At 39.5% G+C, this 15587-nt stretch overlaps 1 protein-coding gene across 1 annotated transcript in view; it reads right to left on the bottom strand.

Annotated features, from left to right (window-relative positions):
• Nucleotides 1-14750, bottom strand: part of C3H1orf141 (chromosome 3 C1orf141 homolog) — a 41148-nt gene extending 26398 nt beyond the window's left edge. Inside the window, 1 exon segment of the mRNA XM_066266542.1 lies at nt 14648-14750. Coding sequence (XP_066122639.1) covers nt 14648-14750 — 103 coding nt within the window.
• Nucleotides 14751-15587: the final 837 nt, after the last annotated feature.

Genomic DNA, 15587 nt, shown 5'->3' with positions numbered 1-15587 from the left:
TAATGGATAATAATGCAAATGTTAACTAATTATAGGACCAAAATCATATAGAGTGTATCTTCAAACCACAGTGTAATTGTGCTAAAAAGCAGTAATGAAAAGATAATTAGAAAAGCCTTATATGTTTTGAATTAAGACATACGTTTCTAAATAACCAATGGGTCAAAGAAGAAATCATAATGAAAAATAAAAAATAAACACAATATTCTTGAAGAACACAGTGGGAAAACTTGCTCTACCAGATATCAATGGTTACTTAAACTACAGAAATTAATGTTCTTGTAAAGTAAGTATCTATAAAGCAAGATGTCCTCACTTGATTGATTAAAAAAAGAATAATAACAAGGAAACTCTTAGGGTTGAACTGAAAGGAAACTCAGAGATTTTCTTACTAGAAAAATAAATAAACAAAAATATATTCTTAATTTATGAATTGTATAAATTATCCATTCTGATACTTAACATCTTTTCCTCTTAAGAAATTCTTCCTATAGCTCACTAAAATCTTTCAGACTTAAGTTATAACCCATGTAATTTCAAGCAAATGTTTTCAACAGAGACTTCAATTTATCAAGAACCTTTAAGATACAAATTAATACGAACTAAAGTATATAATAAAGCACTTTAATAAATCAAAGGAGAAATAACTATATTACACAAAGCATTACCTTTTGACTTACTTTCTTGATTTTTTATATTTTTTGGCACAGAGTGTGGTCTTAAATTTAACTTTTCAAAATCATTCTTTCTAGGTTCAAGCTCACTTTTGAAGAAGGTATAGCTGGAAGAAATAAAATTAATGTAATTAATATAATCAGAAAAATTTAAAAACTACCTAAAAAATAAATTTGAAGAAATGTGGTAAAGTCCCAGTTATATAAATTTGGAAATTGTTGCATTCAGATATTATAGCAGAAAGTGTAAAAGATTGGGACTGAATAAGCAGGAGATGAAAATATTAGTGATATTCACTTGAAGAATAGAGAGACAGGAAACAGCTCTTGTCATAAAATTGAGGGCACTTCAGGAAACTTTTGTTCAAGAGTTGATGAACTCTTTTAGAGAACTATGCTGGAAAATTGTTAAATGAGATGCTGAGAACATTGCCAGACTTGAGTCACAGTGATGGAATGGGTTCAGTTAGGGTGAATTCAGATACCAGGTCACAGTGACCTGCTTTAGTTATTGTAATCAGAAAATTTTCTCTACTAAGTTCTTACTGACTATTGATAGTATGTAAGAAAGTTAATGGTATATAATTTATAATATTTCTGACCTCTAAATGAATTTAACCCATAATTTGGTGCTCACTCACCTTTATTTGATATCACTCAGTTTCACACCTTTAAATATTAATGGGTCCCCAGCTCTATAGTCTAGACCCAAACTCTTCCTTAAGTTCCAGATTTATATACCCAAACACCACTACTGACTTCTGCTTAGATGTATTATAGCCATCTCGAACTTTACATATTTAAAACCAAATTTCTGCTTCCACCTCTTTACCAATCTGCTCCTCACCCAGGCTTCTTTTTCGCCATTCAACTGGAGACTTGGGCCAAAAATTGCAGTCATCTTTGATGTCTTTCTCTCATTTTCATTCCCAATCTTTCAGCAAACCTCACTAGATCTTTCTTTGAAATACAGTCACCCCTCACCATATTGCAGTTCACTTTTCACGGTCTCACTGTATTGCGGATTTGTAAATTGTATATATCTAATTTTGTATCTCAGATTTTTTGCTATATTGCAGGATTTTGCAGTATATAGGCATTTTTTTAAATTTTTTTATTTATTCATTTTAGAGAGGAGAAAGGGAGAGAGAGAGACAGAAAGGGGGAGAGAGAGGAGAGAGAGACAGAGAGAGAAGGTGGGGAGGAGCTGGAAGCATCAACTCCCATATGTGCCTTGACTAGGCAAGCCCAGGGTTTCGAACCGGTGACCTCAGCATTTCCAGGTCGACGCTTTATCCACTGTGCCATCACAGGTCAGGCCGTATATAGGTATTTTTATATATTTATTATTTTAATTATTTTTGAGGTAATATAAGCATTTTCTAGCCTAAATAATTAAAAACAATATAAAAATATTAATTAAAACATATTAAAAATATTAAATCAAAATAAAATACGTGTAGTATAGTCACTGGTGAGCACCCATATAGAATTTTATATGTTGTCAAAATTACATAGGTTTAAGATTGTAAAAAGTGTTTAAGAGGTTAGGAAGTGTTTATAAGAGTGTGGGGACGGTTTATAAAGCCTTATTATATATATATATATATATAATTAAATAAATATAAGGTCTCTATTTCACAGATTTTCTCCTATCATGGGGGTTCTGGAACCTAACCCCCGATAGACGAGGTTCCACTTGTACATTCCAAATTCAACCACTTCTTTTTTCATTATTTCCACCCTAGTCCAAGCCGCCTTCATCTGTCATCTGAACTACTGTATGCCTCTAACCTCTGTCTGCTCTTTCTGCTATCACTCTTGCCCTTAGCAGTCTATTTTCAATGCAACTATGGTGATACCTGTGAAATGGAAATGTGATTGTAATTTTTCTTCAATTGTTTTCTGTCAATCTGAAATAAAATGTAAAATGCTCACTGCAAGATAAAAAATCCCCCATACCTCATATTTCTAAGAGAAGGAACTTCCATCGACTGTCCCTCCGGCCTCTCTCTGTGCAACCCCATTCACCTCTCACCTCCCTGTGGAAGTACAGTAAATTTTCTGACTGTTTGGTTGAAGGAAAGGAACTTAAATTCCAACTTAAGGACTTTGGCCCTTGCTCTTACCTCTGCCTGTAATGCTCTTCCCCAGGTACTGACAAGTTTTACTCCCTTAAGTCAGAGAGACATCAGTCTCTGCTTAAATGTCCACCTATTCAGAAAGGTAGTTTCACTCCACCTCCATCCCCTGCATTGGTCTTAATTTCTTTAGTTTATTATATTTTTCTTCATAGCATTTATAACTAGTGGATTTATATTATGTATTCTTTTTCATTTAGTTTATTATCTATTTCCCCACCTTATCTTAGAATGTATACTACTCACAAAAATTAGGGGATATTTCAAAAATGAGTATGAAGTGATAAAAAAAAGCATTTAATTATTTTTTATTAAACAAAAACATCAGAAAAGCAAAGGACAAGTCAAAGAAAGTTGTTCAATTATGCTAATGAGATGCAAAACCAACTTTTATTTCATTGGTGAAGATGCACCGTACAAAAGGCTGAAAGTACTGGTGTATCTGCACGTTCCCCTAATTTTTGTGAGCAGTGTAAATTGAGGGTGGTCTTTGTTCTGTTCTCTGTGGTATTTCCCAGCACCTAGAACCATGATCAGCACATAGTACATTTGCCATAAATATTTGTTGAATGAACAAATTGTTATGAAATATTTTTCTTGAACGTTCTTATAATCTTATAATTTCTGATGAAATAGAGTATTTTTAACCATAGTCACCACATTGTGTTTTACGTTCCCAGGATATTTATTCTATAACTGGAAGTTTGTATCTTTTGACCACCTTCACTCATTTCACCAACTAGGTTCTTTACGACTAGAGTTGGCCTGAAAATGACAATGGGAGCGAGGATGGTAATAGGAGCCAGATAAATAATTTTGTTTCTTCCTCTTCCTCCTCTCTTATCCCTATGGGGAGAGGGTGCCGCGGACCAGTGCAGCTCCAAATAACGGTGCGGAATTAAGGAAACACACTTTGTCAGAACAAAACCGATGGGACCGGGAGGACTCCTCAAACTGCCTGGCAGTATCTGAGTGCCTCATAGCCCCAGTTCACTTTATTATATAGACCTATGCAAATCAAGGACCCTGATACAAAGTTTCACATCAAAGGCTAAGACAGGAACTCTCCCAAGGCAAAAACAGGATACATTAGTGAAATTTACAAACATCTGAAACAAACAAAGAGTCAGAGGAAGGGCATGTATATTGCTTCCTGCAACCCAAGGAAGCAAGTGGAGTGGGTGCAAATACTCAGCATCAAAGCCAAATATGGAAATGGAGGGGGGAGAACTTAGCCTTTTGCTAAGCCTTGAATCTATAATGGCTTTTTGCCATTAACGGTCCACAATAAGAGGGAGTGCTCAGTGCTGGGATTTAGCTGGTTCACACCAGTTCCACATGGAAATCACAAATTTACATTCCTTACTCTTTTTTTAACATTCATCTGTGCAACAGCGTATTCTAAGCGCCCCTAATAATGTTCATTCCATCCATAGGTGAAAAAAGTTTGATGGACCTATGCTTGTGATATTTATTTATTCATTTCATAAAACTCATTATACCTTTGATGAAATACATTTTAATTTCCTTGCGTTTGTTACTTCAGTAGGAAGTGAGGGTGCCAATCAAGAAACAATATGGAAATATCTTAAGTAACAGTTTTATTGTTTTTTTTTGCCAGATATTATTTAATATTTTTTCATTAATATTTTAAAACTTTTTCTTATAACATAATCTAGTTTTGTGTACCTCTTCTTTGTTCTTATTTAAGTATTAAATTCATGAAATAATAAACTACCTTTTAGTATATCTTTTTTTATACTTAAAATTGTCATTAGGGCAGGGAACTACTTTAAATTATTTGAATCCCACCACTGAGAGTGCAGGTAAATATTTAATAACCTTTCTCCAATGTTGGTTGGTATTTTCATTTACAATAAGGAACAACATGAAACTAAACAATGAAGACATATGCTGGACCTTCACATATTCATTCATGACATAAGCCACTTCCTGCTGAACCAGATAATAATTTTGAATATAAGAAGAGTATTTCTTGAGTTTTCTTTTTTGCTATTTACAGTATAGTGGCTATAGGCAAGAGACATACTTTTAGGTTTAATCTTCATCACTAACATTTTCTCCTTAACTTTCTTAAATCTAGACAAACAACACATACAAAATTGATTTGTAGTATTTTCCAATTTCTGTGTTGAATATATTCTCAAGGTTGATTTCAAGCTACCAATGAATATAACACTGGGATGAAACGTGGAATAGCATGTAATTACATAAATAGTTCCACCACATGGGTACTTTAGATGTAAGTAATTTCAAGACCATAGATGACAGTCAAATGTAATAAAATAATTAGGAAGTAATAAGTTTTGAATATCGTTTTTGTTTTCTATATGTCATTGAATTTTTAGTTTACACAATTTAATTTTTTTTTTTTTTTTTTGCATTTTTCTGAAGCTGGAAACAGGGAGAGACAGTCAGACAGACTCCTGCATGCGCCTGACCGGGATCCACCCGGCACACCCACCACGGGCGACACTCTGTCCACCAGGGGGTGATGCTCTGCCCATCCTGGGCGTCGCCATGTTGTGACCAGAGCCACTCTAGCGCCTGAGGCAGAGGCCACAGAGCCATCCCCAGCGCCCGGGCCATCTTTGCTCCAATGGAGCCTTGGCTGCGGGAGGGGAAGAGAGAGACAGAGAGGAAGGCGCGGCGGAGGGGTGGAGAAGCAAATGGGCACTTCTCCTGTGTGCCCTGGCCGGGAATCGAACCCTACAAAATTTAATTTTTAATAACTGTGTTTAATAACCATCTCAAAAAATTCCTGAATATTCAACAATTGGCTCCAAAGATTTGGTAGGTGCTGACTCTAGCACACCACTGTTCCCATACCATGGGGGAAAAGATTAGAAGATGGAGGAGGAGAAGGCATGCCAGAGGAAGACGACAACCACCTTTCTTGGGGGCACAGGAAGAAGAAAATTGCTGGCCATATGCCTTTTCCATTTCAGCTTTTACAATGTCACTATCCTGGTTTGATGGGAGAAGGGAAAGCCTTGACTAGTATGTGAGATCAGAATACTAAATTGGACAGACTTTTAATAACCAAAAATTATCATTGAAATTAGAGAAATAGCCTGACCAGGCAGTGGCGCAGTGGATAGAGCATCGGATTGTGATGCAAAGGACCCAGGTTCGAGACCCCGAGGTCGCCAGCTTGAGCGCGGGCTCATCTGGTTTGAGCAAAGCTCACCAGCTTGGACCCAAAGTCACTGGCTAGAGCAAGGGGTTACTCAGTCTGCTGAAGGCTGCGGGCAGGGAACATGTGAGAGGGCAATCAATGAACAACTAAGGTGTCACAACAAAAAACTGATGATTGATGCTTCTCATCTCTCCGTTCCTGTCTGTCTGTCCCTGTCTATCCCTCTCTCTGACTCTCTCTCTGTCTCTGTAAAAAAAAAAAAAGAGATTAGAGAAATATAGAACTATTTTATGTTATATGTTTCTAAGTTAAGAATAGGCAAATGAAACAGTTAAGCTAATATTTTATTATAGATTTTTAAAAACTTTGTATTTATAAGTGAGATTCATCATTGGTTTTATTTATTTGTTTATTTATTTATTTATTTATTTTTAGTGAAGGAGACAGACAGAGACAGGGACATACAGATAGTAAGGGAGAGAGATGAGAAACATCAACTTGTAGTTGAGCCACCTTAGTTGTTTATTGACTGCTTTCTCATACATGCTTTGACTGAGGGGGTGGGTGGGCTCCAGCTGAGCCAGTGACCCCTTGCTTGAGCCAGCGACCTTGGGCTTCAAGCCAATAACCTTTGGACTCAAGCCAGCAACCTCAGGGTTTTGGACCTGGGTCCTCAGCATCCCAGGTTGATGCTCTATTCACTGTGCCACTGCCTGGTCAGGTGGTTTTATAATTCTTGATATCAGACTTGAGAATCAAATGTATCTTTTTTTTTTTTTTTTTTTTAGGAAATTAAATTTAACAGGATGACATTGATCAACAAGATTACAGCATTTGAACAGTTGATTATGTTGTATACCCATCACCCAAAGTCAAATCATTTCCTGTCACCTTACATTTGTCCCTCTTTATACCCTTCCTCCAACTCTCTCCCTCCCTCCCCCTGGTGACCACTGCACTCTTATCTATCTATGTCCATGAGTCTCAGTTTTGTATCCCACCTATGTGTGAAATCATACAGTTTTTAGCTTTTTCTGGTTTACCTATTTCACTTAGTGTAATGTTCTCAAGGTCAATTCATGTTGTAAATGATCCTATGTCATCATTTCTTATGGCTGAGTAGTATTCCACAGTATATATGTACCACATCATCATTTCTTATGGCTGAGTAGTATTCCACAGTATATATGTACCACATGTTTATTGAACATGGGGGTGCATGTGTCTTTATGTACCACTGTTTTCGAGTGTTTGGGGTAGATACCCAGTAGAGGGGTTGCTGGGTCATATGGTAATTCTATTCTTAATATTTTGAGGAACTACTATACTTTCTTCCATAATGGTTGTACTAATTTGCATTCCCACCAGCAGTAAATGAGGGTTCCTTGTTCTCCACAGTTTAACAGTTGTTATTGTTGATAACAACCAATCTAACAGGTATGAGGTGGTATCTCATTGTAGTTTTGATTTGCATTTCTCAAATAGCTTGTGAAGATGTGCATTTTTTCATATATTTGTTGGTCATTTGTATGTCTTCTTGGGAGAAATGTTTGTTCTAATTTAAAAAAATTGGAACTATTTTATCTTTGTCTATGCTCAGAAACCATTTAAAAATTTCTTTAAATTTTTAAAGAAATGCATCTGACATGGCTTCAATGTGGTACTTTTATAAAAGACAGTTCTTTGTCTACTTTCTCAAAATTTTTTAGTTATTGATCTTTAAAGCTTTCTTTTCCTGTTGAGACATTTTTTCCCTTTTATGTTTTCCCACTCATTTTTCAAACAGCATAGTTATACAAAATACTCATTATGACTATTTTAATTTCTTCTATACCATAGTTATAGCTTCTTCCTCATTACTAATGTGGTGCCTTTATGTGGCTTGTTTTTTCTCTTCAGTTTCTCAAATTATGATCATTTTGACATTCTTCTGGGAAGTGTCAGACATACTAATTTTGCAAAAATGGTTTTACAGACTCAGTATGCTTATGGAAGAACAGCCAAAGCTTGGTGAAGGTACTAAGAAGTGACAAGTTTTGGGTGTTTTTTTTTTTGGTCCTTCAATAAATACACTTTTAACATGATTTATAGGAAGTAAATTGAATTAAGTGCCAGATATTTGTTTTACAAGATTGAGGATAAACTCTTTTCTCATTTGATTATGATATTCTTAGTTCACATAGTCTCTTGTCATGTTGCTTTCTTTTAAAAAAATATTTATTGTGTGAATTAATTTTTGTGAACTTAGTTGAGATCTAACTAAACTTTAATTCCTGAAGCCTAGAAGCAGATAGATTTAGAGGATAGATAAAATAGGTATATAGATTCCAAAGCACACAGGGAGCTGAATGAGGGTGTTCTATTACTCACTGAGGAATGAACCACAGTAACTTTTACCACTCAGTTCACAAGGAGGGTCCGAGTTTCTGTTATTCTATCCTCAGGCTTCTTCCCTAAAAGTAGGAATAAAGAATTGTGAAAGGTCTGAGATTTGACCTTACTTATAAGCTTACAAGTTAGCCTGTCAAAGTTTCATCAATGCTGGCAGATGATATGAGACTCCTGGGTCAGAGACCGGGGACTATTTATTATTCACAGCAATAGCAGCAACACCTTCTATGCTCATTCTCTGAGCCTCTATTCCTCAAAGCAATAAACCTGGGGCCAGATTACACCTGCACACACAATGGGTTATATTAAAGGAATGGAATTCTAAGTTTAGGGAACTCAGATTTTTTAAATGAATGGTAATATGTTTGCTCTTGCTCAGAGGATGGCACTATTTCTGAATTCCAAGACTGCTACACAAAAGTCCTTGAAAAGACAGAAGAAAAGGAAACCAGTGCTTCTGCTCCCAAGATGTACAGAACCGCAAGAGACCTATGGAGAATTTTCTCCCAACAGTAGAAAGAGCGAATGAGAAGGATAAGAGCCTAGGAATAAAAATTGTGTTCCTAGCACAAGGTTCTTATAAAATATGAGAAACAAAACTTAAAATTATTAATTTTGTGGGTTAATTCACTAGCATAAATTTATAAATCTGTTTTTTAAATAAATTATATTAATTTTGTACTACTTATATTTTATAAAATTCATTTCCCTCCTTGTGAACTGAGTGGTAAAAGTTACTGTGGTTCATTCCTCAGCAACTTCCCCATTTTTGGTCTGATATTTTGAAAAAAATCCCTGTGAAATAATATCCTATTGTAGTTGAGATAAAGGAAATATAGGTAAAGGCTCTAGTTTTGAAATGGCATGTGCTGGAATGAAAGAGAAGCTGCTGCATGCTCCTGGGGTGGACCATTAACTGGCTCCAGCACACAAAAGGAAGGGACTCAAGATAAAGGTACAGCTCAGATGGAAACGTGGCGGCTGCTATCTCTTCCTAACTGGAGATCTGCTGAATTCCTTCCTGGTAATTCTCTGGAATGTTTTATGTTTTCATAGGGCAGCCACAACGAGATGGAAGTCCTGAGCTTTCTTATGGCAACATAGAGCATTTCAAATACATTCGTTGTGTAATAAAGATAACTAGTTTGTATCTTTACATTATTCATATTTAATTTTAATTTGGATAAAATATTTCTTCAAGTAAGCACCACAGAAAGAATACGTAGACAGATTACATTCTAAAGTCTTTCATGTCCAAAAAATTATTTTTGTATATAAATAATGATTCATCCAAATAGAGAATTCCTGTTTGAAAGTTGAAAATAGTTTGCTGTTTTCTTGCCTTAAAGATAAAGGTAAGACGTATAAAACTCACTTGATTTTTTTCCTTTGTAATCAACCAATGTTTTTTTTTTCCTGCCTTTGGCATTAATTTTGCCATAAGTCTAGCACTTGGTAACACTTTTTTTTTTTTTTTTTTTTCTGAAGCTGGAAACGGGGAGAGACAGTCAGACAGACTCCCGCATGCACCTGACCGGGATCCACCCGGCACGCCCACCAGGGGCGATGCTCTGCCCCTCCGGGGCGACGCTCTGCCGCGACCAGAGCCACTCTAGCGCCTGGGGCAGAGGCCAAGGAGCCATCCTCAGCGCCCAGGCCATCTCTGCTCCAATGGAGCCTTGGCTGCGGGAGGGGAAGAGCGAGACAGAGAGGAAGGAGGGAGTGGGGGGTGGAGAAGCAAATGGGCGCTTCTCCCATGTGCCCTGGCCGGGAATCGAACCTGGGTCCCCCCCACGCCAGGCCGACGCTCTACCACTGAGCCAACCGGCCAGGGCCTGGTAACACTTTTGATCTGAATATTTATGTCTGTCTACAAAAAAGAGTGTTTTTTCTAATATTTCTTTGATTTTATTTTTACATCTGCTTCAGGCTCTCCTGAGTTATGAATTATATATTTATACAGTGTGTCCATAAAGTCATGATGCACTTTTGATCGGTCACAGGAAAGCAACAAAAGATGATAGAAATGTGAAATCTGCACCAAATAAAAGGAAAATTCTCCCAGTTTCATACCTATTCAGTGCAGTTCGATGTGGGCTCACGCACAGATTTTTTAGGGCTCCTTAGGTAGCTATCCCGTATAGCCTCTACAGACTCGTCACTGACTGATGGCCTACCAGTACGGGGTTTCTCCACCAAACTGCTGGTTTCCTTCAACTGCTTATCCCACCGAGTAATGTTATTCCTATGTGGTGGTGCTTCGTCATAAACGTGCTGATATTCACGTTGCACTTTGGTCACAGATTTGAATTTAGCGAGCCACAGAACACACTGAACTTTCCTCTTTACCGTCCACATCTCGACTGGCATGGCCGTGGGCTGCTCCGCTGCATACACGGTGTTACGTCATCATCTGCGCATGCGCACATGCTGCCAGATCATCCTACAGAAACTGGGAGGGTTTTCCTTTTACTTGGTGCAGATTTCCCATTTTTATCGCCTTTTGTTGCTTTCCTGTGACCGATCAAAAGTGCACTGTGACTTTATGGACACACTGTATATTGACTATTCTGAAAACTATGTGTCTTTTCAATCTGATCTTCTTTTTTGGAGGTATTTTTGTAAGACTGTGCCTTTATTTGACCTTCTAGATTATCAATCCAGTTTACAACTCTATTCTATTTTTAATATCCCAACTCAGTTTTAGATTCAGAAATGCTTTTTAAGTCCCTTTCCCCCTCATTATTTCTGTCTTCAAGATACATATTTTCTAAACTTCTCTTCTGTTTTCTCATAAATGTGTCTCTTTAGGAGACATCTGTAATGCCAGTGGCTGAGGCCAGGCAGGTTCACATTGGGTTTGGGCAGATGGTAGAGAAACTGTGGAGCTGGAAAGCGTTAGGCCATTCCCATTTAATAAAGTCTCACGAAGGTGGACGAGCAAACGGGCAGGGGGAAATTGCTTTTTAGGTAAACAAACAACAAAATGGCCCCACACAGAGGCAGGCAGGCAATCCTTCATCTGCCATCCACCCTGAGGGCAAGCACCCGTAGCCTTACATAGACTATACATACATGGCGCGGCCATGTGCTCATGCGCTAATCAGGCCAAGTACAAGCGAGCAAGACTAACACAGCTGTTTTCCCCACTTCATCTCTCCTGATTGTGTTTATCTTCCACCTTCACACGAGTCCCCCTGTGATTTCTTCTTGACTAGTCATTTCAGTGAGTGTGTGTTCCTTCAGCACTTTAAAGTCAAGCAATTTGAGACTCAAGTAACAGATAATGAGAGATGAGATGTTTCTGCCATGGACCAGTGGCAAACAAGCTATAATAGGAAGGTTCTTGAGTGAGGGGGTGAAAATGAAGAGGATTCTAGAGATGGTTCTCAAAATGTCTAACTGTATAATTCTAAATTATCTGGGAGTGCTTTGGAAGATGTCTAATCCCAGAGTGCCCCCACCCCACAAGTTCAATCATGATCTCTAGGGTGAGGTTTAGCACATTTTTCAAAAGCTCTCAAGTGAGCAGGCACTGCTCAGAAGCCCTGCCCTAGAGTCTCAGATTTCTCCAGGTATGAGCAATAAATAGGAGTCCTGTTCTAGCTGCAGAGAAGAGGAAGTAGTTAGTTCAATAGTGAAACTCACCCCAGAGAGTTGGAGATGAGGCTGTTACTTTCCCCGAATCCTCATGGGGCCTTAAAGGAGCCTGTGTCCATGTAACAGAAATTGTGTGGGTGGTGGCAGGAAAGGCATGAATCTCTTTGTCCACTAACATAAATCTCTTCTCTATCTTTTCTGTTCCCAAAAGTTACACTTTACCTAAGATTTTAAAAATGATTGTCATATCTAAACATGGCACAAAAGTATCTCACTACTATCTTGTTTTTAATGATTAGATATATGATTGTATCTTGCAAGAATCAGCTTATATTTTTTTGGTGTTGGGATTTGTCATTGTTTTGAGTGCCTACTTCTATGGGCAATTTTTAAACTTTTCACATATATAATATTAATTCATTTAACTCTCACAATAACTTTATGGGATACATATTATTATTATTTCCACTATAAAGATGAAGAGACCAAGGTACAAAGAAGCTATACAACTTGTCCAAGGACACAGCTACTGGGAAGCAAAGCTAGTATACAAACCTGCAACTTCTTTGTAAACACCACTCTCTTAATCTAACCCAGGATAATGTCACACAAAGTATAAGACATGTATTGAACTAAAGGGAGAAGGAATTTGGCCAATTAGATTTCACTATAGGCTGCAACTGTGTTCTCTATTTGTATTTAATTATCTTTTTTGTATGTAAGTTTATCCTTCTGCCATAAAAATTTTTCTAAAAGGAATAGTCTTTTGACAGGTCTCAGTGTGAATATATCTTTAGAAAAAAATTTCTCTAATGAGAAGCTTCTATTAATCTAAAAAAATATTAATTGCCATTTTCACATGATAATCCAGTACTGAATGCAATCACTTCATCTCTCTTTTTGTTTTTTAATTTTTTTTTTTTTCTTTTTGAAGCTGGAAACGGGGAGAGACAGTCAGACTCCTGCATGTGCCCGACCGGGATCCACCCGGCACGCCCACCAGAGGCGAAGCTCTGCCCACCAGGGGGCGATGCTCTGCCCCTCTGGGGGGGTCGCTCTGCCATGACCAGAGCCACTCTAGCTCCTGGGGCAGAGGCCAAGGAGCCATCCCCAGCGCCCGGGCCATCTTTGCTCCAATGGAGCCTTGGCTGCGGGAGGGGAAGAGAGAGACAGAGAGGAAAGAGGGGGTAGGGGCGGAGAAGCAAATGGGTGCCTCTCCTATGTGCCCTGGCCGGGAATCAAACCCGGTCCCCCACACGCCAGGCCGACGCTCTACCGCTGAGCCAACCGGCCAGGGCCTAATTTTTTTTTTTTTTTTGTATTTTTCTGAAGCTGGAAACAGGGAGAGACAGTCAGACAGACTCCTGCATGCGCCTGACCGGGATCCACCCGGCACGCCCACCAGGGGCAACGCTCTGCCCACCAGGGGGCGATGCTCTGCCCCTCCGGGATGTCGCTTTGTCGTGACCAGAGCCACTCTAGCGCCTGGGGCAGAGGCCAAGGAGCCATCCCCAGCGCCCGGGCTATCTTTGCTCCAATGGAGCCTTGGCTGCGGGAGGGGAAGAGAGAGACAGAGAGGAAGGAGAGGAGGAGGGGTGGAGAAGCAGATGGGCGCTTCTTCTGTGTGCCCTGGCTGGGAATCGAACCCGGGACTTCCGCACGCCAGGCCGACACTCTACCACTGAGCCAACCGGCCAGGGCTGTTTTTTAATTTTTAATTTAATTTTATTTTTTTGCAGAGAGAGCAAGAGAAAAAGAGAGACAGGAAGGGATATGAGAAGCATTAACTCATAGTTGCATCACCTTAGTTGTTCATTGATTGCTTCTCATAGGTGCCTTGATTGGGGACTCAAACCAAGCCAGTGACCCCTTGCTCAAGACAGTGACCCTGGACTCTCGTCAGTGACTTTGGGATCATGTTAATGATCCCCTACTCAAGCTGGTGACCTTGGGGTTTCGAACCTGGGACCTTAGTGTCCTAGGTGGACGCTTTATCCCTTCTCCATCACTGATGAGGTACTTCATCTCTCTTTTTAAAATTCCTTATTACAGGTAATTTTAAAAGAAACTTTTGTTAAAAGAAAATAGTTCTTTTGTAAAAGGTCCAATTAAAAGCAGTTGCAGAGAAGAGTAGGTTTGATGTTTATTGAGAAATCTTAAAGACTATATACAAATTAAAGGCAAAGGATTGAGAGATTTTTTTGAATGATTATAAAACTCTGCTTATCAGAAAAATTATCCTAGGAAGGTATTTCCAGGTGGTAAAGGCCATCACCTTGATCAAGTTCCATTTATCCAAGAAAAATGCAGAAATTCTGAGCTAATACTAATAATAACATAGACAAGATGTCTCTGAGAGTAACTGACAAAGAAGCCCTATGAATTTTAATGGTGTTCAGCCATAGCTTTATATAAGAATCATGTGGGATATCTTAAAAATAGTAAAGCCTGGGCCTTACTCCAAACTGATTGAAGTAGAATCCAATTATTTTAAAGCTCCCCAGGTGATACTAATGTGCAGGTGGACTGAAAATTTCTACTGTGAAAGGAAATCTCAGCTACAAGTAAACCTGGGCAGCATATCCATCTGGCCTACTGTAACCCCTAAGGCAGGGGTCCCCAAACTGCGGCCTGCAGGCCGCATGCAGCCCCCTGAGGCCATTTATACGCCCCCGCCGCACTTTTGGAAGGGGCACCTCTTTCATTGGTGGTCAGTGAGAGGAGCAAAGCCCGGCATCGGTCGCATACAATACTACTTCCGGTGACGTGGGATGCACGCCTCATGGCTTCGGAAGTGCATCATATGACGCACATAAGGTCTGCGGCTGCGGCGCCCCACATCACCCGAAGCAGTGTGAAATAACAACAGAAGTAGGAAGGCAGGCAAAGCACTATAACCATTACTACACAGTATAATGGCCCCCATACTCCCCCAAATGTACAACAACATAATGGCCCCTATAACCTCCCTTTGCCCAAAAGTCTCCCCCCACATTACTACACTCCATGTTTCCCCTATTATAAGACCCTGTCTTATATTAATTTTACCCCCAAAAGACAGGGGCTGTCTTATTTTTAGGAGGTGTTTTATAATAGGGAAACATGCAGCTGTGGGCTTCCCACAGAAGAGGCCCACCGCTGAAGCTGCAGATGTCCAGGACACTGTATACACAGTGTCACAGGCTGATCACCGCCATCCCTGAATACAGCACTGGAGGCGGTGCTGGGTCTGTGACACTGTATACCGCTGTCTGGGATAGTGGAGGCAGCAGCGCTGGCTGTGAACAGTGTCACACCTTGCACAGGCCCATCACCACCATCGCTATACAGGCAGCAGTATATACAGTACAGAACCTCCTCCCTCCACTTCCCAGATAGCTGCTCACCATGCTGACATCTTTTATTGTACAGCCACATAATCCTCTGCGTGGCACCTTGTTCTGAGAGTAACTGAACGAGAACGAGGCGCCGCGCAAAGGATTATGTGGCTGCACAATGGAAGACGTCAGCACGGTGAGCAGCGATCTGGGGGAGGGGATTCTGCACTGTGTATACTGCTGCCCGGCATAGTGGTGGCGGTGATGGGCCTGTGCAAGGTGTGACAGGCCCATCACAGCCAGC

The sequence above is a fragment of the Saccopteryx bilineata genome, chromosome 3 (genome assembly GCF_036850765.1).
Source record: "Saccopteryx bilineata isolate mSacBil1 chromosome 3, mSacBil1_pri_phased_curated, whole genome shotgun sequence".
NCBI classification, from domain to species: domain Eukaryota; kingdom Metazoa; phylum Chordata; class Mammalia; order Chiroptera; family Emballonuridae; genus Saccopteryx; species Saccopteryx bilineata.
This window is presented reverse-complemented; position numbering and strand designations above follow the sequence as displayed.